The sequence below is a fragment of the Danio rerio genome, chromosome 11 (genome assembly GCF_052040795.2).
Source record: "Danio rerio strain M-AB ecotype USA chromosome 11, GRCz13ab, whole genome shotgun sequence".
NCBI lineage: Eukaryota > Metazoa > Chordata > Actinopteri > Cypriniformes > Danionidae > Danio > Danio rerio.
Genome location: NC_141031.1, coordinates 28,355,695 through 28,381,023, shown reverse-complemented (window position 1 = coordinate 28,381,023; position 25,329 = coordinate 28,355,695). Strand labels below are relative to the sequence as shown.

At 37.6% G+C, this 25,329-nt stretch overlaps 1 protein-coding gene across 1 annotated transcript in view; it reads left to right on the top strand.

Moving 5' to 3' along the window:
• The window catches only part of kaznb (kazrin, periplakin interacting protein b), a 162,564-nt gene extending 137,670 nt beyond the window's left edge, over positions 1–24,894 (top strand). Inside the window, 6 exon segments of the mRNA NM_001080082.2 lie at positions 7,038–7,229; positions 13,773–13,909; positions 14,146–14,316; positions 19,797–19,977; positions 21,040–21,173; positions 24,344–24,894. Coding sequence (NP_001073551.2) covers positions 7,038–7,229; positions 13,773–13,909; positions 14,146–14,316; positions 19,797–19,977; positions 21,040–21,173; positions 24,344–24,517 — 989 coding nt within the window. The 3' untranslated portion in view covers positions 24,518–24,894.
• Positions 24,895–25,329: the final 435 nt, after the last annotated feature.

Below are 25,329 nucleotides of genomic sequence, written 5' to 3'. Positions count from 1 at the left end.
GAAAAGGGTTGATGGTCGCCTAGCAACCTACGAATCACCGCCTCCGACCAGGAAAATTGTCATGCTTTGACCGGTCCGGTGTGATAAAAAGGTTGTGGACCACTGCTTTAAATGGATGGTTCAACCAAAAATGTAAAATTGTCTTACCGTTTACTCCACCTCAATTAGTTTTTTTCTGTTGAACACAAATTGAAGATTACAAAATGTTGTAAACTATAGGCATTGGCTACTAATGGCTACTGTTTTTGTTTTTCTACAAAAGATCTGCTTTTTTGTTCAACAGAAGAAAGAAACTTAGTAAAGGGTAAATACAATAAATGATGACAAAATTGTCTTTTTATGGATGAACCTCCCCTTTAAACGTAAACAAATCTCTATATGCAGACTCATCTATATACTCTTATGCTTCAGTTGTGCTTTGATTTATCCACAAACTGAAGCTGTGGAGTGAAAAAGTTCATGGTTAGTTTGGCTTCTGAGATGATAAGTGAGAAAAAGAAATGACTCCAGTGTAAATCGATGGAACAGTGCATTTTGGGTGAGGCCTGTTTAAAGGCCTGATTGCTTTTGTGTATTTCAGCTTTAGTTCTCTCAGTTCTAAAAAATCCTACTACTTTGTTCTTTTATAAAGTTCTGATGAGTTTCTTCACTCATCCTATGTGTGAATACTTAACAGGCTCTTCAAACACAAACTTGAACTTTTATTTCAACCTGGTCTTGACTAAAGCAGTATAATTTAATATTGGCATTTGGATGCTGGATAACATTTAGAATCAAAGGTGTGCAATATTTCACATCTACAGTAATGTTGTAATTGTTGTTTTGATGATGTTAGAGCTGACATTATGAAGTGTGTCAGTCAGTTTGCAAAAACTAAACAAAAAAGAGTCTAAAGTAGGGGTGCCCAAACTCCATCCTGGGGGGCCGGTGCCATGCAGATGTCAGATGTGTCTAACCCCAATTAGACACATCTGACCCAGCTAATAAATCTCTTACTAGGTGTACAAAAATTCCAAATGTGACATAGGTGTATTATCATCAAGTTTAGAGTGACTGACTACAGTAGTTACGTTTACCATGTAGAGTGTCCACCAGACACACTAGAGGACACTCTATACATTACATTTGACTCGGAATCAGACTACAAATCCCATCACGACCTGCAGTCAAACACCAGTTTTTAGCTTACCTTCTAATTACATACACACAGCTGCAGATCATCCCCACTGATTACATGCACTATATAGAGACATTCACACACTTACACATCCATTGCTGTGTCTTGGTCCTGTAGTGTACAGTACGTAAGTGTATCTTGTATAGTCTAGCTGTGTTTCTGACCCTTGTTTGTTTCACTGTTTATGTTTGTTTTGCTGCCTATCTTGACCATTTGCATGTTATATCGATCACTTTTTGGATTATCCACATGTTACTTTGTGTCCCTGTTTGAATTTTGCCTGCCTGGTGATTAATAAAAGCTGCATTTGTTGACAACCCCCCCCCCTTATTGCAATAGTATTGGTAACCTAGTAACCAACAGTAAACATAATATAGTCATGTGGGTGTAATGTTCACTATATCAGAGTTTCAGCTCCCCTCCTGATTGCATACACACAGCTGTAGATCATCCCTACTAATTACATAGATTATAGAGACATTCGCACACACACATCCATTGCTGAGTCTTGTTACTGTAGTGTGCAGTACGTAAGTGTTCCTTGTATAGTCTAGCTGTGTTTCTGACCCTTGTTTGTTTCACTGTTTATGTTTGTTTCACCGCCTACCTTGACCATTCTGTAATATCAAACACTCTCTGGGTTATCTATGTTACCGTCTGTCCCTGTTTGAACCTTGCCTGCGTGACGATTGCATTTGGATCTAACCCTTGTAGCCACCCACCCTCATTACAATCAATCATTCAAAACCATTAATCATTTCTCATGCAATACCTTAAAATGCACATTAACTCAGAATAATGGAAACCCAGCTGAAACGATCATTTAGACATTCAACGTTTGATTTCTGACATTTGTTCAATGTTTCTACAACATCTATTTCTTTTCCAACCTCTTTTATCTCCTCAAGAAGTGTGTTGAATTGCTCATTTGTTTGCGTCTTGGAGACACTGTGCAAACACTAAAGCTAAACCGTAAAGTGTCTTGTTTGTGTATTTCACCACGTCAGAGATCCCTGTTGATTCAATCAATGACTAGTATGTTGTTCTTCTGCAGAGCAAGCCTTTGTTTATCCCACAAACCTTCAAACACTGACGCCAATGTGTGTTTGCAGCAAAAATCTGTGGTTTAACATGGCGGATCAGACCCTCTTGTGTAAATTGATGATTCACTCTCTCTGCGTTCTCAGCCCTAGAGTTTGGCAGAGATCATTCAAACTGCTGTTTGAGCACAGACGCTCCGAGTTCTCCAACAGAAACTGGTAGGAATCCAGAACTCTCAATCAGAGCAGGACAACAGCTGGACCCACTGCCCTAAATAACTTCAACAAATAAAAAAGAGGCTCTGGGCTCCAACACCACAGCCTGAAAAATGACACTTTCCAGGAAAACTGAGCTTCCTGTGCCATGTTGAAACCTGGTATATAGTGGGCGCAGACGTTGACCAATGGTCTGTCCCGGTTTCGGTCTTATCAGTGGAGCTGCAGATGTTCACCTCTTCAGTAGCTGGTAGAAGAAATGCCCAGAGCACCTGGTAATATCTCCAATCCTCTCTGTCTCACCTGTTCAGGATCGCTTTCAACTATCTGCTATCAGGCTGCGGCATTAGCTGGCTAAAGGGATTTAATTGTCAGTTTTATCTGTAAGTGTTCTCATTGAGTGATGTCATGTCACATTAAAGTGGAGGTGATGCACCAGTGGTGACTGCGCTCATCAGCTTCAGTGGGCGCGAACACACACATACATACACACACCCTCAGCATGATGCAGTAAACAAATTATTAATAAGCTTTGAGTATTGGTTCATTAAATAAGACATTGTTTTTTAAATGCATGTAGTGTTCTTAGTATACAGTATGTATTTGTTAATATTGTGATATTTTTTCAGACTGTACTTAATACATACTATAGAAACAAATAGTATATATTAAGTATACTAAATGATATAGTACAAAAAAAATTTATTTTAGTACCATTGAACTGAATAGAGTTGAATGGCGCAATCAAGTTATATATTTGACTATACATTCATTAATTCGTTTTCTTTGCTTACTCCCTGATTTATCAGGCGTCCCCACAGCAGAATGAACTGACAACTGTTCTGATATATGTTTTATACAGTGGATGCCCTTCCAGTTGCAGCCCACTGCTGGAAAACTTAAATATATAAAATTATGTATATACACTTACTGGCCAATTTATTAGGTACACCTTACTATTACTGGGTTTGACCCTATTTTGCTTTCAGAAATGTTTAATTCTTCATGGCATAGATTCATTAAGGTACTAGAAATATTCCACACAGATTTTGGTCCATAATGACATGATTGCATAACACAGTTGCTGCAAATTTGTCGGCTGCACATCCATGATGCGAATCTCCCATTCCACCACCTCCCAAAGGTGCTCTTTTGGATTGAGATGTGGTAACTGTGGAGGCCAGTTGAGTACAGTGAACTCATTGTCATGTTCAAGAATACAGTCTGAGATTTTTCACGCTTTATGACACGGCACATTATCCAGTTAGAAGTAGCCATTAGAAGATGAGTGAATTGTAGCCTCAGTTTCCTTTTCTTAGCTGACAGGAGTGGCACCTGGTGTGGTCTTCTGCTGCTGTAGCCCATCCGCCTCAAGGCTTGATGTGTTGTGCGTTCAGAGATACTTTTCTGCATTCCTCAGTTGTAGCATGTGGTTATTTGAGTTACTGTTGCCTCTATATCAGCTGGAAACAGTCTGGCCATTCTCCTCTGACCTCTGTCATCAACAAGGTATTTGCGCCCACAGAACTGCTGCTCGCTGGATATTTTCTCTTTTTCAGACCATCCTCTGTAAACCCTAGAGATGATTGTGCATGAAAATCCCAGTAGATCAGCAATTTCTGAAATATTCCGACCAGCCCGTCTGGCACCAACAACCATTCCATGTTCAAAGTCACTTAAATCAAAGCAGCTGATCATCTTGACTATGTCTACATGCCTAAATGCATTGAGTTGCTGCCATGTGATTGGCTGATTCTAAATTTGCGTGGCAAAGTGAGTGTATATCTATATGTATATATCTATATATATATTAAACTTACTTAGGTTATATATTCAAATTAATTCAACAATTACCACCTACTTATTTGTGATTTGGATGTTTTTAGTGTTAGGGAAATCATTTACATTTTTTGGTTTTTTTTAATTATGTTTACAAATTGATCGCATAAGAAGTCTTATGTGCATATAATGAATTTACTACAAATATTTTTTACATATTGTTTATTTTTTCTTCTTTGGTAATGTCTTATGTATTCAGAACTCCAGCTGCCAAAAAAGTTACAAAAACAATGCTATACCCTGTGGGATGCATTTCACATTACCATGATTGCACTCGAAGCAAAATAGCTCATTAATTGCATTGATTTCTCTTGATAAGTGCTGTAGATTAATTTTATCCCAGTCGGCCTTTCATTGTCCAGGCTGCGGTGTGGGTGCATTATGGTTTACAGTTAATTGAATCCTATTACTTGATAAGCTCCCTCGTTTCCCCTGAAAAAGATTGATGTCGCAGCTGTTGCCTGGTAATGCAGAGCCCACCCAGTGAAAGCCTCGCTTCATTTGTTCACTTTCTGCACATATCAGTACAGGCAGAGCCCACCTGACTGGCAGCTCTGCTAATTCGGTTTACTTTTTCTGAATTTACGCCACATTAGACGGACAAGACTGGAAATGTTGACAACAGAAAGTCGCCACATGAGCTTTTGAAAAGTCCTTCAATCAGCTTTGCTCTGGTTTATAGCCACTCTCTCTGTGCGAGGTGGAGATATGGTTGCTTTTTTATGTTTTTGTCATTCAAAGCAAAGTAGGCACCACTCTTCAGCTCATTAAAAGAGGCTCTGGAACATTTTTGTCCTCTCAGCCTCCCGTCTCTCAATGCCTTAACAGTTTGGCTTGTGTATTTGTTGATATATTGCCAATTACCGCTGTTTCGCTGTTAAGTGCGCTCTTGTTGCTGTGCTTTCGCTCTCATTCCTAATGTGTCTGTTCTCTGACTCCCTTGACTCCGTGAAAGAGCCTTGAAAATGCACAGAAATCGTCTCTCACCCCCTCCAGATCTGCCTTTTTATTGTGTGATCTGCTTCTCTGTGATTAAAAAAAGGGATGAAAGATGGCATTGTTTAAAAAATGTGAAATAACAGCCACTCTTTGTTTGTCCTAATTATACTGTTTCCTCTTAGCCTGCCGGCCACATTGAAGATAATGAAAATAAACTACTTGAGCAACTTGTTCATAAGTGATTTCTCTGACTCTTGCAGTGTTGCTGCTGTGGGAGGAGATGTCACACTATTTTGCCATTAGTTATATACAGTATATGAATGTATTGCTGTATTCCCTGAGAAATGGATAAAAATATTTATTTTCAAGAAAGGGGGTGAACTCATATATGCTGAGCACTATACTATTTATTTTTAATATTTATATATAAATAAAATTTATATATACTATATATATATATATATATATATATATATATATATATATATATATATATATATATATATATATATATATATATATATAAACAAACGAGTTTAATTAAAGTTGTAACCATTAAAATTTGAAATTGGTCACCTACAGGTTAATGAAAAAAACAAAATTTTAACAAAGTTTGATATTTTCTGTTTCTCTTTATTTATTCTGTTTATTAAAAAATATTTAATATTTTCTTCCAACATATTAATTTTGGTGCACTTATTTTGAACTCTTAAGTTATTTTGTGAGAACAGTTCCGGTTTTGGCTTTGGTACTGACTAATGTAATGTATATACACAAATATTATATTTTAAAGCATCCTATAGAAAATATTCATTTAAAAGGGAGATTGGTAAAGGGGTCTACTAATTTATGCTTTTATTTTAATAATTCTATAATTTTATATCAACATAATAATACATTAATTTTGGTGTTGTTGTGGAAAAAAGGTTCTGTTTGCAAAATATTTTCCAAGTTTTCTAAAAAAATAAAGTAGTCAAAGTTTTCAAAAAATAACAAAGTCTGAGATCTCCGAAGTCTCTACATGATGCGATTTGCAGTGATAAGCAATTTGGCTGTTTGCACCAGACAAAGCACGACATGAATTTGAATACAGCCATTCAGAAGCACAGAATATTAACTCACTCATGAAATTGTAAGGTTTATAATCTTATTAATACATATTAAACTTCTTTAATATTGTTAAATGTGGAGGCTGAATCACTGATATGGGTTGGTTTTGAATCACAATTTTAAAGTTCAATTTCAAATGGTTTATTTTAGTTTTAAGATCTGAGGTATACTATCTGCTTCTACTTTCAGTAGTATGGCCATAAATGTCATTTAAAATGGCATTCAAACTCACATTTTTTTGTATTTAACACTGAATAAAGCACATGAGGTGTACCTGATGTGATCATTGTCACTTTTCTGTTGTTCAGCAGCAAGAAATAGAAGCTGTTTTCTAATATATCAATTCCAGGAGTTGGTTACAACAAAAACTCAATTTAATATGGAAAATATTCCTTCTATCGTGTGCCATTGCTTTTAGAACACAATTTAAATTGTTGGTCCTCAATCTGGCAACCTGCGCTTGTTAGCGTTTGTTTTGATCCAGGAAAGCAATACATAATTCAACCATTGGGTGTCAAGCTTACATACTGCACCTTTAATTAAGTATTTTAAACAAGCAGCACCAGTAATATTTGAGTGTTCTTTGAGAGAAACTCTACATTTAAATTAGACATTTACTGGAGATATAGAGAAACTGACAGAATAAATGTTCTGCTCAATCTGAACCGAGAGCTTCATGTTAAGTGTTTTGTTTTGTTCTCTGTGTGTTTGTGCAGTGTTGCTGAGGGAGGAGGTGGCGCAGTTACAGGAGGAGGTGCATCTCCTGCGGCAGATGAAGGACATGTTGAGTAAAGATCTGGAGGATTCTCACGGCGGCTGTTCGGCCGATACGCTCTCCGCCGCTGAGCTCAAGGTGCAGCTGGGGGAGAAGGAGCAGGAGCTGGAACGTGCCAAGGAGGCCTTACAAGGTCTGAAGCCCAATCACAAAGCCAATATTGCAGGATTACTGGAGAAATCCCTCTTGTGTGCTGTTCAAGCGCTTCAGCCTCCCTAGACGCATCAATACTGCCTGAGTTTACCCAAAATCATTGTTTCAGTAATGGGGATGGGTCAAAGCGCTTGCCCGAATCAGCACTACCAGTTACACAATGATGCTTTCATATGTAAAGGTTTGGAATAATTGAGATTTGCTAATGTTTTTGAAAGACATTTCTAATGGTCACATTTTTAAAATGACACGACAACGATGTAGCCAAAAACGTTTTTCCTTGCACACACAACAACTTTTTCAAAACAATCTGCAAAATATCCACTTATTGCTTTATTAGGTATGCCAGGTCAGTGTCAGTTAGCAAACATTATCTATTGACCTTATTCTGCATTGTGATAGTGCGTGCGATTAATTATGCGACTTTCGATTCATTCGTCTATAGGGGCAATGAGTAGGAATAACAAATGCCAATGAACTGTTAAAAGTACTTTGTCTACAAATAAGCTTGTTTCTGACAACATATAACAATAAAAATAATATAATAATAAAATGCAAGGGATGTTCTACCAGAAACAAACATTATCTGTCCCTGAAATAAAAACATTCATACAATGAATGAAAAATATTTCATCCCTAACATTTCTAAAACAGATGGTTGATTTCTGAGAGCTGTTCTGTAAAGGAAAATGTCATTCATTTGGTTCTCAGATTTTTGTTCTGTTAAAATCACTTTACAAATGTACAAATCCAGTTACTATGACCATTTATGTGAAGCTGCTTGACACAATCTACATTGTAAAAGCGCTATACAAATAAAGCTGAATTGAATTGAATTGAACAAACCCTGTCATTGGCCTTGTCCTCCACCCAATTGAATCTACAACTTTCAGCCTTTTTCACAGATCTACCAACTACCTATGGCGTTTTTTCAATGACAAATGTTGTGAGCACAGTATTGCAAGTTGAGAGTGCATTGATGTAATACGATCATGCAAATCTTTTTGCTTGCGCACGGATTTTCTCTATTCTTGCAGAAAACTTCTTGCACCCTCTCAAATATACACTGCTCAAGTGCAGATTTTCTTGTGCGCTCTCAAATAAACGCTGCTGAAGTGCGATTTAGTGCATTCATGTAACGAGTATGTCTCCAACATTTATTAGATTTGCTAGGAATATTTATGAATGTCTCCAATAGACCTACAGAGCGGCATTAATGCATCCTGAAGAAAAGTTAAAGGACTATAAACTCCAGCAATATAAAGTTATTAAATGTAGAGCCCTAGACCTTTATCTGTAAATTATAATTATGGAAACTGTGTTCATCCTAACTGAAAGCTACATCATGTTTGCGAGCCTCACGCATCGCGCAGCCCTGTCAGTCAGTCAGTCAGTCAGCATGTAACCTAAAAGGGTTAAACAAATAACGCACAGCATTACTACGGTTACAGAAAAGTTCGCTCTGTTATAATTCACTTACCTTTTAATACGTTCAGGTGCGATTATAACGCGCTATTAAAAAAATGACTGAAACTTTTGAATGAGAAGCTATAATGTAGTCGTTGTGGGATAAATTTTGGTTTGGCACCTTACTGTTTATTAGTTTTGTTTGGCTAAAAACTGTTCTTTCGGAAAAAAAATAGTTCAAGCAAGTTTACGTTGTTATCATTTACATCACAAAGAATAAGGCCGTTGTGGAAGTGATGACATATCTGCGGCCGCTTAGCACTGGTGTGTATGTAGAATTTGCCGTGTGTATGTTATGTGAAGTAAGTCCACACTTTGCTGATAAAGCATTAGTTAACTTAAAAACAACAACATTTTCATACACTCTGCCATAGTTGTACATTTTTGTTCATGCTTACTAATGGCAACTAATGGTAAGAGGAGTGTGGTTGGGAATATTGTGGCTGAAGCCATCAAACTGACGTAAACAGAAAAAAAAAACGCCACTCCAAAAACAGAAATGTGCCGTAACACACCTCTATTTTAGACCACAAATAGATTCACTATTTAAACAACGTGGTGCAAATCGAGAAAATTAGGGTTAACCTGGTCTAAAAATAGCAAAAAACTGAGCCAAACACGTCTTACACCTTATTGCGTCAGGTGCATGAAAGGGCCCAAAAAGTTTCTTATTTTTGGCTGAAAACATTGTGAAAACATGGCCCTAATGCCAGCTGTTTCTTTTAAAAACATGTAAAAAAAAAAGAAAGTCAATTAATTCCAAACCTTTATAAGTAGTAAAGTAGATATTATAATAAATAGTTTAGTGAATTTAAAATAAAGTGCTACTTTCCATCACCTTTTAATACTGATGTTGTTAGTCAAGAGGATGAAAGACAGTAAAGATGAAAGAAATATTATCAGAGTAAAACTTTCAAGTATGAGGCGAGTATTTTAGTTGAGAGTGTAACACATGCCTTTCCTACCTTTCACTGCAGCATATATATATACATATATATATGTGTGTGTGTGTGTGTGTGTGTGTGTGTGTGTGTGTGTGTGTGTGTGTATGGCTTATCTGCTGTCTGTTATCTGAGGTGTAATGCTCTATTAGTTTAGTTGAGAGAGTTGTTTAAACAGAATGTAAGGGCTGACGAGAGGAGCAACATGTTGATACATAGCGTCATTAATTCAGAAAAGTGTCTAAATAATGCTTTGTTGAAGCCTGAGCTGGATTCAGAAAAAGGAAGAAGAAGATTTTATAAATGTGGTTTATAACAGGAGCTGACATAAAGTGTCAATTAATAAGATAAAAATGTGTATTAGTTTCAATATTAAATTGATCAAATATGACAGCTAGTAAATTTCTTTGAAAATGCTGTTCTTTTGAACTTTCTGTTCTTCAAATAATTTAGGAAAAAACATTCTGGAGAAACACTGATAATGAGAAAGATTCTTGATCAACAAATCAGCATATTAGACTGATTTCTGAAGGATCAGACATAGATATTTGACTTTATATACTCTATATATAATGTGTTACTTTATGTTTTATCGTGTGTGTGTGTACACCTGTCCAACTGCTCGTTAATGAAAATTTCTAATCAGCCAATCACATGGCAACAACTCAATGCTTTTAGGCATGTAGACATGGTCAAGATGATCTGCTGCAGTTTAAATCTAGCATCATAATGGGCAAGAAAGGTGATTTAAGTGACATCGAACATGGAATGGTTGTTGGTGCCAGACGGGCTGGTCAGAGTATTTCAGAAACTGCTGATCTACTGGGATCTTCTCGCACAACCATCTCTAGGGTTTACAGAGAATGGTCTGAAAAAGAGAAAATATCCCATGAGCGTCAGTTCTGTGGGCACAAATGCCTTGTTGATGCCAGAGGTCAGAGGAGAATGGTCAGACTGTTTCCAGCTGATTAAAAGCCAACAATAACTCACATAACCACTCGTCACAACCGAGGTATGCAGAAGAGCATCTTTAAACGCACAACACATCGAACCTTGAGGCAGATGGGCTACAGCAGCAGAAGACCACACCAGGTGCCACTCCTGTCAGCAAAAAACAGAAATCTGAGTCTACAATTCGCACAGGCTAACCAAAGATTGAAAAAAACGTTGCCTGGTGATAGGTCTTGATTTCTGCTGTGACATTCGGATGGTAGGGTCAGAATTTGGCAGAAATCATCTCAGACTGGTTTCTTAAACATGACAATGAGTTCACTGTATTTAAATGGCCTCCACAGTCACCAGACTTCAATCCAATAGAGCACCTTTGGGATGTGGTGGAGAAGGATATTCGCATCATGGATGTGCAACCAACAAATCTGCAGCAACTGGAGGATGCAATCATGTCATCATGGACCAAAATCTCTGTGGAATATTTCCAGTAGCTTGTTGAATCTATGTCACGAAGGATTAAGGCAGTTCTGAAGATAACAGTGGGTCCAACCCGGTACTAGTAAGGTACCTAATAAAGTGGCCAGTGAGTGTAATTACATTCTTACATTTAATAAATATGGCTTGTTTTTTAGACAATTCAGTCAATCAAAATAATTTAGTTAATTCTTTTGTGTCTGGAGGCTAAAGCTACACTAAACGAACAGCAGCTTGTCAGTATCTACAGCATAACCTGACATCACATTTTAGTCTGTACATGTACAGTTTTGACATGGTTGGGCAAAGAAACCAACAGAAATGTCTTGAAAATGTCAGCTGAATCCTCACGCACTGAACACTCAAAACTGTGGCAGACATTACAGCGGGTCAACTGTGTTACTTGACACTCAGTCATTTAGTGTGTAATGTAACACCTGTAGAATCCAAACAGGAACTGGAGCAAAACTAAACTGGATTCTGCTCTTTTTTTGGCCCTCATTGGAGAAAATGGGGGTAGAGAGAGAAAGTCAAGTACTTGTGAACGTCAGCCTCTTTTATTTGAAATGATAAGTGGAAAAACGGGTTTGACTGTTCGAAGGGGGAAAAGACAGTTGCCTCAAGTAAAATAAATGATTTACTTTTTACAAGTTACAAGATGGCACACTTTAAGCTGTAAATGGAGTGCTAATAAAAGATACACCTCACACTTCCTGTCACATTAAATCCATTAAACTGAGATGCATTTGTGTGTGTGATGTTAATTGTTCCATAGCAAACAGCACAAATGTCTTTTTTTTCTCAGTGTTGAATGTTTTTAGTGGAGCATGATGCCACCTGGAGGTTACTTTGGGCAGCACAAGGCACCATTTTTTTATTGTAAATAACTGAGAAATCATCTTTTATTTTTATTTTTTTAAGATGTTTTTTATTGCAATATTTGATTATTTCATAAAAAATATATCTAAGTAAAGAAATAAAATGGATAGTAAGTAATTATGTTTCTGACTAAATTTTGAAAAGTGATCGTTTATTTCTCAAAAATACAAGTTATCAAGAATTTAAATTCATCATTTATTTCTTAATAATATTAATATTTGGTTGCACTTCAGTATAAGGTTCCATTAGTTAATGTTAGTTCATGTATTTACTAACTTGAGTAAAAAAATGAACAGTACATTAATTACAGTGTTTATTAATCCTTAAAGTTAGTTAATCAAAATAAAGTCATTTAGTTTTAGTTCTTGTTAACACAATGCATACATAATGATAACTAGAATGCCTTTAAATTGTAATAACCCTTTGACTGCCCCTCTAACTAATAATTGACCATGTTTTGACTGTTTTAAATAATGACTGTTAAATTAATTTAATGAACGACATAATGGCTTACACACACAGCATTGTTGGTTTATAAAAAGAAAGCAAACATAATCCTGTTGCACGACTACACTTGGTTTTGGTTTTATTGTAAAAAAACAACCATAACAAAAAACAAGAAAACATGTTAAATGAGAATCTGAAGTATTTTATGGCATACTTCAAAAAAAGTGATTTGGGATTCTAATATATTTTATTTTGAATATAATGAACATATTTGTCAGATTTTTCAAAGTATGTGTTAAGCCTGGTACTTTTACCATAAACCGACATATCAACCATTTGGTTGGAGGCTTATATTTTAGAAATTGTAAGGTGTGTAGAAAAAACTGCATTGAGTGTGTTAACTAGCGACATGAGGAGCTAAGAAATACAATCCAAACATGTTTTTCATGGTGGGGTAGTTGAAGGGGGCGAAGCGCAGTAGGTAGTGCTGTCGCCTCACAGCAAGAAGGTCGCTGGGTCGCTGGTTCGAGCCTCGGCTCAGTTGGCGTTTCTGTGTGGAGTTTGCATGTTCTCCCTGCGTTCGCGTGGGTTTCCTCCGGGTGCTCCAGTTTCCCCCACAGTCCAAAGACATGCGGTACAGGTGAATTGGGTAGGATAAATTGTCCATAGTGTATGAGTGTGTGTGAATGTGTGTGTGGATGTTTCCCAGAGATGGGTTGTGGCTGGAATCTAAATTCATGTTAGTAAATAAATACATTAACTAACAAAACTTTCCTTTAAAGTGTCATTAAAATAAATTACTATTTTATTATAAATATGAAAAAATATATTTAAAATTTGTTATTAAACTGTTTCTTAAGAATACAAATTAGAATAACTTGTTTGCTTTTATTTAGTCTCTTTTTAAGTTTAAAGTTTGTATTTGTGTTGCCTTTTGCTATAACATTAATTTTATATTGCTATTATTTCATTATTTTTATAGTATTACTGACACTGACATTATTTTTCTTTAAAATTATGTTTATGTAAATCATTGAATGAATTTTTTAATGGATTTATTCCACTGATAATAATAAAACAACAGACACGAATCCAGCTTCTAAATATGTCTAATAAACCACTTTTATTGAGTTTAAGTCTATTTATTCTGTACACACACTACTCTGTATATCCACAGCTCTTATCTATCAGACAGGGTCACAAACCACAAAAGTGTGTCATCGAAGGACACAAAGCCTGTGTTTGTCTTGTGGCCACACTGAAAATTCTAAATGATGAGTGTTATTATGTAGGAGATGCTCTGAGAGGATATGCTTGTGCGACAGCAGTCATGACTGTGTGTTTATGTGTGTGTTTGTGTGCAGCTATGAAGGGTGACCGGAAGCGGTTGAAGGCAGAGAAAGCAGACCTGGTAAACCAGATGCAGCAGCTTTACACCACACTGGAAAGCAGAGAAGAGCAGCTCAGAGACTTCATCAGAAACTATGACCAGCACAGAAAGGTGACCACACTTCAGTTCAATTACACTGTGCAGTTTTGTTGTTTAATGTGGGTTTGTTTATTCAATAGTACTTAAATGTTGACCTTAGTACTTCTACAAAAGTGATGAGGCAAATGTCTAAGCAAGTAAAAGCAGGGCCAAAAACTGATATTAAACATGCTCCAGGATCCACATATAATGCATTCTCCAGTGTCCTAACCTGAAAGGAGTATGTTTGACTTTGTGTTATTCTTCAGGAGAGCGAGGACGCGGTGAAGGCTCTGGCTAAAGAGAAGGACATGCTGGAGCGAGAAAAATGGGACCTGCGCCGGCAGACCAAAGAGGCCACAGAACAGGCCACTGTCCTGCGCTCACAGATCGACATGAAGGAGAACAGAGTCAAAGAGCTGGAGGCCGAGCTCACTATGGTGAGATTACATCAGATCGTCTCACTCTCACGCACATACATTCACACTTTTGCAGAAACACTCACACCTCCTATATGCAGTAGGTTTAAAGAGGATGTATAATGAACAATTGACTTTCATAAGGTGTTTGAATGCGGATGTGTCCCCAGAGTGTGTGTAAACAGACAGCCCCTTATGGGAAAAAAACAGCCATTTCTTTTTATCATCCACATAAATCCTGAAAAGTCTCTACAAATAATCAATTTCTGATTTCCACTCTGGCCCTGTGTACACTAATACATTTTAGTTTTAAAACAGCATTTTATAGTGAAAACTATCTACATCCACACTGGCGTTTCATCTAATATTTCTGAACAGCTCTCCGTCCACACCACACCGCTGAAAACGCACATCATATGACCACACACACACACACTGGAATGTGCTACTGCATATGCACTTGTCTGAGCTCCAGGCAGTCAGTGGGTGCTTTAAGCACACCTCCCCAGATGAGAGCAGAGCACATCGGACAGTTCTTCAAGGATCTTCCACTGGATTTCATCTCACTATAGTTGGTAAACGTAATATATAATTCATCTTGGGCTCTATTTTGACGATCCATGGGCAAAGTGCAAAGCGCAGAGCGCAAAAGCAATTACCGCATGTCAGAATCCACTTTTGCTAATTTAAGGACGGAAAAATTTGATTTCCGCGGCGGCACATGGTTTAAAAGGGTTGAGCTTATTTTTAATGAATTATTGGTGGGTTTTGAGAATAAACCAATCAGAGTCTCATCTCCCATTCCCTTTAAGAGTCAGTTGCGTTGCGCCATGGCGTATTTGCTATTTACATGACGGACTTTGTAAGTGGAATGAACGAATGAATGAATGAATGAATGAATGAATGAATGAATGAATGAATGAATGAATGAATAGGAACTGAAACTAAATAGATTGTTGCATGTTTTACGATATGCTGTAAGAAATTTTAACATGTATTGTTTTTACCACGCATTATGTAGAAATTGCATGAAACATTAGGTCATGAAAATTAACTTGAAAGTCTTGAAGGAAATATGGAAAAGTCATGGAATTTTAATAGATAAAATGTGTATAAACCCTGAAGTTATAATTGTCTCTGACTTTATTAATAGAGACAGGAGCTACTCATGGTAGATTAATTTCCTTTTAAAAATGCCCACCATCAGCATAATTCATAAACACATATTTATTATAGTCAGGCAACTGACTTAAGCTTTTTGTGAAGATAACATTATAGCACTATGGCCTCAGAGTTGGAGGTGCTGGCTCTCATCCCAGCCACGTCACACTCGGCAGCAAACCGCCCCAGTGCATGCTGAAGGTCCATGTTCGATGAAGCCAACAGAACAACATTGTCTGTGAATAACAGAGATGAAATCCTGAGGTCCCCGAATCAGACCCCCTCCAGCTCCACCAGAAAAATGTGGCTTGCCATCTCCTGGGTGGAGGAAAGTCCTTATCCCAGGTGGAGGAGTTCAAGTATCTTGGAGTTGTGAGGGAGGGATGGAGCATGAGATTGACAGTTGGATTGGTGCAGTGTCAGCAGTAATGTGGTCCATGTAATGGTCCGTAGTGTTAAAGAAAGAGTTGAGCCAAAAGGCAAATCTACGTATCTACTCTCACCTATGGTCATGAGCTTTGGGTCATGACTAAATGGACAAGATCTCGAATAAAAGCAGCCGGAATGAGTTTCCTTCACAGGGTGAGGAGCTCTGTCACCCGAGCAGTGGCTCAGAGTAGAGCAACTGCTCCTCCACATCGAGAGAAGTCAGCTGAGGTGGCTCGGGCATCTGTTTCAGATGCATCCTGGACGCCTACCTATAGAGGTGTTCCAGGCATGTTCCAGCGGGAGGAGGCCTCAGGAAGACCCAGGATATGCTGGAGGGAATATGTCTCTCAGCTGGCCTTGGAACGACTTGGGATCCCCCTAGAGGTGCTGGAGGAAGTGTCTCATCTACGATTGCTGCCCCTGCGACCTGGCCTCAGAAAGGCTGATTAAAATGAATGAATGAATAACATTATAGCATATTAATAGTGTAATGTTATTTGCAAAAGCGCTTCTGGAAAGCTGCAGCTCATTTGCATTTAATGGGTCACACTCATAAAGCAGCGTGTTTTTGTTCACACCCAAAAAAGGACGAATTTGACAAGCTATAATTAATGATCTGTGGGGTCTTTTGAACTGAAATTCTGCACACATTCTGGGAACACCACATCTTGTAAAATGGTGCATAATATGTCCTTATTAACCCATTCTCCACTTGTCTTATCATTGGAGGCCCTCAAATGTCACCTCAGCGGCTTGGACTGCAGATAAATCAGCCTCAACATTCATCAGTTAAGATCCACAGATGGATCATGGGACTCCAGCTGATCTGCATTATGCAATTTTACGTTTTGCTGGCTTGGCATTAGGATGTGCAAACATGCGTATGGACACACGCAGTCACTCAAAACTCCCCATGAAGAGGCACATGGCTGTCGACAGTGCAGTAATGGCATCATTATTCACTTCATCTTCCTAATCTGTTGTGCCCGTGTGCCCCACCATTACTACACACACACAGACACACACGCACGCAAAGTATTTCAAGCGAACTAATGATTTCACTCCCACTGAGATAGTGAGATCCACTTTTTCCCCCCTAGCAATCTGATGGGCTAGATTTTTGGTTACTTGTACAACTAGAATTTGGGAGATGGGAAAAGTAAACTTTATTAATGTGCAGGGAGCTCCAATTTTTTTTCTGTTAAACCTGAGATAATGTGTTTGCTATCCAAATGTCTTGATTTTGACAATATTTTATTATTCAGTTTTAGTTTTACTGCAGTTTTAGATTTGTTTTTTCTTTATTTGTGTTTATTTAGAATTTTTGAACTTCTTTTATTTTTACTTTTCTTTTAATATTTTTTTTTTTTATATTTATTGACTTTTATTTAATTGTGTTTAAAATCCACATGAACCGGAAGCTGTTGAGATTTTAATATTAGTATGTTGATATACTTCCAACTGAAAATTAATATCAATTATCTTTTTGTGCATTACTACTAGGGGTGTGATGAGATTCTTACTTCATGAGATTGGATTGAGATGAAACTTTTATTCAACTATAAAAATCACAAACTGCAAAACTATTTAAGTGCTTTTTTTCAATTAACTTGTAATGAATGTTATTTTACTTCTATTTTAATGAATTACGCCATAAAGGACATGCAGTTACTGACAATAATTTGCTATAAACCCCACTAATTGGACAAACTCTGATGAGAGTATGGACTGAAAGGAGAGAGCCGTTTTAATGGAATTTGATGCCGCAAGCCAGTATGTGTGGCTGCAGTTGTAACAGCCTTTGCTTTTGGAAAAATCGCAACCTTTGAACACCAGTGAAAAAAAATGTCACATCCTCCCAAGCAAATGAGTGATGCGCAACACCAAAACAGCCAAGTGTGTGCAAAGCACTTAATTTAGGTTTCAAATCCAATTCTGCCTCCAATCTTCAGTGCTAAATTCACCCTCGCGCTACATCATAACATTACAACTATGAGACAACTTTTCACCTCGACGAGAAATCTCGTCGCAATTGAGTCTTGCGAGATCTCAAAGCCCGAGATCTCATCACACCCCTAATTATTACCTCTTAGCAAACTAACAGTATTAGGGGTATGGTTAAGAAAATTGTGGCTGAAGCTGTCAAACTGACGTCGACAGAAGGAATGCAGAAGAAAATGGTCAGACTTTGATTGAAGATTTACTTGAAGATTAGCAAAACAATTGTTTTTTCAGTGGATTAACTGAGATAACAATGTGCGCTAGCAAAATGAACAAATTAAGCAACATGAACAATGTTATTTAGTTTGAGCAAAATAAATGCACTTCTCACTTCTTTTCTGTGTTTCATCTAGTGGAAGGATTTTTGTGACAAATCTTATTTTTTACACATATTTTGAGAAAGTGCTTTGAATTTTAAAAAAATAATAATAATAAAATTAACAATACACTCTGGGCACATTAACTTGTTTTGTTAGAAATGAAAACATCCACTAAAGTAAACTGCTGTAAAAATGCATCAAATATATATATTTATTTATTTATTTTGTTGCAAAAATCTGTTAATCAACTCAGTCTTGATCAAAACTACTAAATCGTTTAGAAAACTACAGAGTTTTAACTCTTTAATTGCCAAATTCAGAAAAGATGTCACCAGTTTAATGAAAAGAACACATTATAAAAAGCAATTGTGGACTGGATATTTTTTTACCTTTTATCAAAGTCCTGGACATGGTCTTTTTGGCTGTTCTTGCCCCATTGACTTCCATTATAACCACATTTTTTATCACAAAAACATGACACCATTTAATCATGCATTTTTGGTTGTTGGTGGTTTTCCCTGTTGGCAAGAGATAATTTGTCATTTTTACTGTTGATCATCAGTTGGAACCATTAACCCTTTAGATAGGTCTATACAAAAAAGCTTAGTTTCTGGACTTTATATGGACTCTGAACTCTATATGTTTGTGAGTTTGTGAGAGGGACCTTTGCGCACTTACCATCACGTGTCTGAGAAAATCAAAATATGCATCTCAGCTATCAGAATTACATGGAGTAAACTAAAACAAACAAGTGGTGCTCGCTGCAGAGCCATTTGGGCGAGCTGAGCTCCAGCGAGGGGAAGCTTAAGCTTGAGCTCCACCTTTTTTGCACTTCTTCTACGAGTGATGTCACTGGGGGTAGGGTTAGGGGTGGGGTTGGTGTACGCATTAAAACAGCTTACAGGAGGCAGAACGAGAGCTCATTCACCCTCTCAAAACAAAGACTGTGTTTTTATGCGCCATCAAACGTGGCTATAATGGAAGTCAATAGGGCAAAAACAACCACAAACTCCAAATTAGAGAGAGAAAATGAAAATCTAACACTGCATCAAGTCAGTGTTGTTACTAATCTTTTACATGTCCAAGACTGTGATAAAAGGGTAAAGAAATCCAGTCCACAATTACTTTTTATATTGAAAAGAAGCCATTTTGTGTGTTTGTTTTTTTTACCAAATCAGTGGCATCATTTGTGAATTTGGCAATTAAAGAGTTTAAATCCTGTAAATTTTCTAAACAATTTGTCTGATACATTTTACAGCAGTTTAACTTAGTGGATGTTTTCATCCTGAACATAACAAAAGGGTAGTAAATTTAAACAGTGCACAAGGGTTAAAAATACTTAATTCTGAAAAATGTTAACAATGATCATGTGACTTTATAAGGCTGGAGGACATAAAAACTATTTTTTATGAAACTTATACATCAATAGTATGATTTTTAATTTGTAGATCAAAGCAACATAGGTCTCAGAATGTAACACCCAATTATATAAATCATCTTATGTACACAACTATAATGTGTGTGTGTGTGTGTGTGTGTGTGTGTGTGTGCGTGCGTGCGTGCATGTGTCTTCGCTGTTTTTGGTATCAGGCGAAGCAGTCTCTGGCCACCCTCACTAAAGACGTGCCAAAGCGTCACTCTCTGGCAATGCCATCAGAGCCAGTGGTCAACGGCAGTCAGGAGTGGGTGATGCAGGCAGACCTTCCTCTCACTGCAGCCATCAGACAGAGCCAACAGACCCTGTACCACTCGCATCCTGCAGACAGGCAAGGTACTGGCCCGCAAAAACACCATACACACTCAATGTCTTCTTTCCATGTCTATCCATAGCTTGATAAAATGTATGTTTTATAAATAAATGCACACAAACATAAATGAATATACTTGTACATATTTTATTTACATATATTTTAGTATTTATATATAATATTGTTAGATATACACTCACTGGCCACTTTATTGGGTACACTTACTAGTACCGGGTTGGACCCCCTTTTGCCTTCAGAACTGCCATAATCCGTCGTGGCATACATTTAACAAGGTATTGGAAATATTTCTCAGAGATTTTGGTTCATATTGACATGACAGCATCACACAGTTTCTGCAGATTTGTCGGCTGCACATGCATTATGCAAATCTCCCATTCCACCACATGCCAAAGGTGCTCTATTGGATTGAGATCTGGTGACTGTGGAGTCCATGTAAAGAGTGGTTATTTTAGTTACTGTTGCCTTTCTATCAGCTCAAACCAGTCTGGGCATTCTTTGGCATCAACAAGGCATTTGCGCCTACAAAACTGCCGCTCATTTAGACCATTCTCTTTAAACCCTAGAGATGGTTGTGCATGAAAATCCCAGTAGATCAGCAGTTTCTAAAATACTCAGTCCAGCCCATCTATCACCAACAAACATTCCATGTTCAAAGTCACTTAAATCAACTTAGTTCCCCATTCTGATGCTCAATTTGATCTGTAGCTGATTTACCATGTCTACCTGCCTAAATGCATTGAGTTGATGACATGTGATTGGCTGATTGAAATTGTGCGTTAACAAACAGTTGGACAGGTGTACCTAATAAATGGCCGGTGAATGAACATATTATATTTTTATTTATGTATGCCAATGTGTATTTATATATACATATAAAATATACACTGTATACCCAAAGTTATTATGTGAACATAACCTCACATAAATATGCAATTATTCACAATTAATTTGGGGTGGGTGGGTGTCGTTAAGCATTTGGAAAGTAAAAATAGGGCTATACTGGGAAAAAAAATGCTGGGAACCACTGTTTTAGCCCACTCTCACAGCTGTCTTGTATTGTGCAGCTGCTTTGAGGATCAGCCCCTGTCACTCGCGTCAGCCCTCCATCATCTCGGACGCTTCGGCTGCTGACGGCGACCGCTCGTCCACCCCGAGCGACATCAACTCGCCCCGCCACAGGACTCACTCTCTCTGCAATGTAAGAGCTGCCTGGCACCCCCGACCAAGTAATCAGCCTTCCCAACTTGTTTTTATCTCCACCTTCACTCTACTCAAATATTCAGTCCCTGCGCTGCTCATTAGCATGGCTTCAGGGGCTTGATGGAGGGTTATGCTGATAAATAAATAAGTAAATAAAATACTGTTTGGAGCTTTTGAGGATTGTAGTCACGCTTCATAAGACTGAACCAGATGGGTAGTTTTGAGCACATTTTGGCCTGAAAAATCGAATGTTATTGAAGTATTGTTTAAATAAAAAATTGTAACTGTTGAAATATATTTCAATTCATTTTAATTAAGTGTTAGAATTAAAATTGTATTACTTTAGCTCAGTTTTTTCCCAAAGTAATGTTTATCTTTTTAAGCAATTTTTTTTTAAGCTTAAAGTGTTAGTTCAATGAAAATGTTCTTATTAATTTCTTGCCTTCGTGTTGTTCCAAACCCCCGAGACGTTCGTTAATCTTCAGAACACAGATTAAGATATTTTAGGTGAAGTCTTAGAGCTCCCCAATCCTCCATAGGCAGCAAGCTTCCAACTCCTTTAAAGTTTAGGAAAAGAAATATATCCTCAAAACAGACTATTTGCCTTCAGCGGTTCAGTCAAGATGTTAGAAAGCTACAAGCATACTTTTTTTGAGCATATAAGACGTGAATAATTATTTTGTTTAAATTTCTTCTCCTCAGTGTTGATATGGTGCACATTAACAAGAGTGCTGTGCTCTTGTTTCGTGCTTTATCGTGCCTCTGACGTATACCTTGAATACAGCTGTGCTTTTTTTCAAACAGAGGACGTTGCGCATGGGCATCTGTGATATACATGTACATCAGTGCACAGTACTCTCCTGAACATGCACAATATACTGACACTGAGGGAAAAAAAACATTATTTTTGTTTCATGTGAACACAAAAGTATTCTTGATAATATTCCAACTAAACCACTGAAGATGCCTTTTAGGATGTTTCGAGTAACTCTCTGAACTCTCGAGTTGAGACCATTGCTGTATATAGAAGATGAAACTCTCAGATTTTACCTAAAATATCTAAAGTATTCTGAAGACGAGCAAAGATCTCAGGGGTCTTTAACAACATGTAATGCAACATTGTAATAACATAACTTTCATTTTTTGGCGTGAACTAAATATTGTGATGCTTGTATTACATGATATTTGCATGGATGTTGCCTACTCTATTGTTGTCTACTGGAAGGAATACATCAATAGAGCCGCCATTTTAGTACAGGGTAGCGCTCTTTTAAAATGAATGTGGTACCAAGGTGCAGTGGAGGACTAACCATCCAGAGCCTGAGATATATACTCATACATACATATATATATATATATATATATGATCGGGAGTTTTCCCGGTGGTCAGTATGCAAATATTTTTTTATAAATTACGAAAATGATAATTTTATATTACTTTTCTACATCAATGGATAAGTGACCGCACGGACATTGTCGACAAAGAGCAAGTGTTTGTGTGCATGGAAATGTATTATCCTCCCTTCCTGTCAAATTTGATCTAATCCGTGTCCTGAAACACACCCCCTCTCCTGCTTTCTCATTCTAACGGAGGGAGCGATTCGTTTGTGAATTAATCTTCGTTATGAACGACTGGTTCACTTAGCCGACAATAATACAAGTTTCTTGCAGTGCAGCATCTTGTTGTCATATTTTATTTACATTGTTTGCTGAATTTATTCAACAAAACTAGCATTAGACTGGTATTTAGTGCGAGTTGGTGCTACTTTGCCTCATGGCCAGTGCAGTAAGAGACTGTAATATCATCAATAACGTTACTTGTTTAGCACAAAAGTTCGTAACATACAAAAATCGTAAAAAATTAAATCTTACCTATGAAATGTTCTGCCTTTGTGCTTTGTTTTCTTTGTTTGCTTGTTACTACACCTGTAAGTCCAGCATCTTCATATTGTCTTTAGTCTTGACTGGTCCGGCTGAATGACATTTGTCCTGGGAGCACTGTACAAATGTGGCGGCGCTATTGGTGCATGCTCAGGGTCCGTATGCGATATCTAGTCTATATATCTATGTGTATTAGGCATGTATTAGGCACGACTTACATATTGGATCCGTTGTAGTGTCCAGGCTAGTACAGCTGATCAGTTTGCAGTTAGTAAAAAGGTTTTCATACTGGCCAGGCTGAAAGACCAGCTTAACCCAGTCTTGACCAGCAAACTATTTCAGACTGGTCTCAGTGGAGAGCCTGTACCAGTTTGCTCCTCTTTCCGCCTGTCTGTGCCAGCTTGGGCTTTTGGGTGCTTAGACTGAGAGACCAGTTTAAAAACAAAGGCAGTTTAAAATTGCCAAAATATCTAGAAGCCTATACTGCCATCTGAAGGCAAAGCACAGTAACTACACAATTGGTCAAAAGAGTTTGCTGTTGTGATATCTGTTCTGGCCTGTGACAATGTCTACCGGTTCAGTGGTGTCCTGCTTCATAGGAGTAAATGACTTATCTACCCACAATGTGACTGGCTGGTGCAAAAAAACTAACTTTAAAGTGTAAAGTATGTAGTTACTGCATTTTGGCTTTGTAGGGTAGCATAGTTGTTTCTCACAGCCAGGTTGAGCTGGTCTGTTGGGTAGTTTTAAATAGATTTTGATCCTTCAAATCAGTCCAGCAAATTATATTGTACTAGTTTTAGCATGGAGCATATACTGCTTTGCTCCTCTTCCAGACTGGTTTTGCTGGTCTGCCTGTTAGATTTAAGTTTTTTTAGAGGGCATAATCAACAAAATCATAATAACACACACACACACACAAATCTCATCTCTGCTGACCAGAAATGTATCCAGCTAATTGACTGTTTCATCAGTCATCATACTGAGCATTATTATTCCTGCCTTTCTTATTTCTGCGAGTGCTCCATTTGTACTTTTTTAATAATACTGTACATTTCTACAGTTATTCAGCAGGGACAGCTTTAGTAGAGCAAACAATTAAGAAAAAGCATAAAGTGTCTGAACCCCTGAAGCTGTGCTGATGAGCAAGAGCAGATATTCCTAAGATTTCTGATGTAACCACACAACTGACCTGTCCTCGTATGTCCACCATTATTTTTCTATTCTCTCTTCTCCTTTCTCTCTCGCTGTCTCTGTTTCTGCCCTTTCTTCTTCTTCTTGCTTCAGTCCATGGAGGACCTCGAGGACCAGAAGCGTAAGAAGAAGAAGGAGAAGATGAGTCTCGGCTCACTTTCTCGAGTGTTTGCCCGGGGAAAATCTCAGCGCAAGTCCTTGGATCCGGGCCTGTTTGATGGTACTTCCACCCCTGATTACTATATAGAGGAGGATGCTGACTGGTGATAATGCTATGGTGTGAGCGTTTTGCTGTGTGTGTGTGTGTGTGTGTGTGTGCGTGTGCATGTGGACGTATGCCTGAAAACGTATGAGTTAAAGTGTGTGAGTGTGCACAAGCGTTTGTGTGTGCCTTCAAATGTAATCCCAGTGAAAATACAGGAAAGAGGAAGAACTGCTGCCTCCTTGAAATGTACATAACGACACTTAAAAGAAACATCTATGTAAATGAAATATATATTTATATATGTATGCATATGTACATATGTTTACATTCATATAAATATATACATGGGATCATTTGCGTGTGAATATGTTTATGCTGTTATAATAATGCTTTATTTGTGGTAATATATGTCTCTTTTTTTATAAACTGGAAACTTGAATTACTGCTGAGCATTTGTAAATAGGAACTCTTGTGCACCTTGTGTTTGCTGATGTCTTCATGTGGAATGCTTCTTTTTCATGACTGCTTTTACCATGAACCCAAGAGCTCCAGGCTGTCTCCATACACCACAGTGCGAGGTCCATCTGTAAAATTCAAAGGTGCACTCAGTCATTTGAGGACGACAAACATGATCGCATGTAGGGCTGCACGATTTGGAGAAAAAATCCAATTGTGTTTTATTTGATCAAAATGTACAATTCAAAATTTGATTTACCACTATTTCATAAAAGAGCTGCAGGTTTGATGTGGTGGTTTTAACAGCACCAAAGAAAGGCCAGGCATAATCCCAAAGTATTCTACACAGTGCTACTGTTTATTTAAAAAAACCTCTTAAACATTGAGCATGTTTACACGGACACCAATAATCCGATTT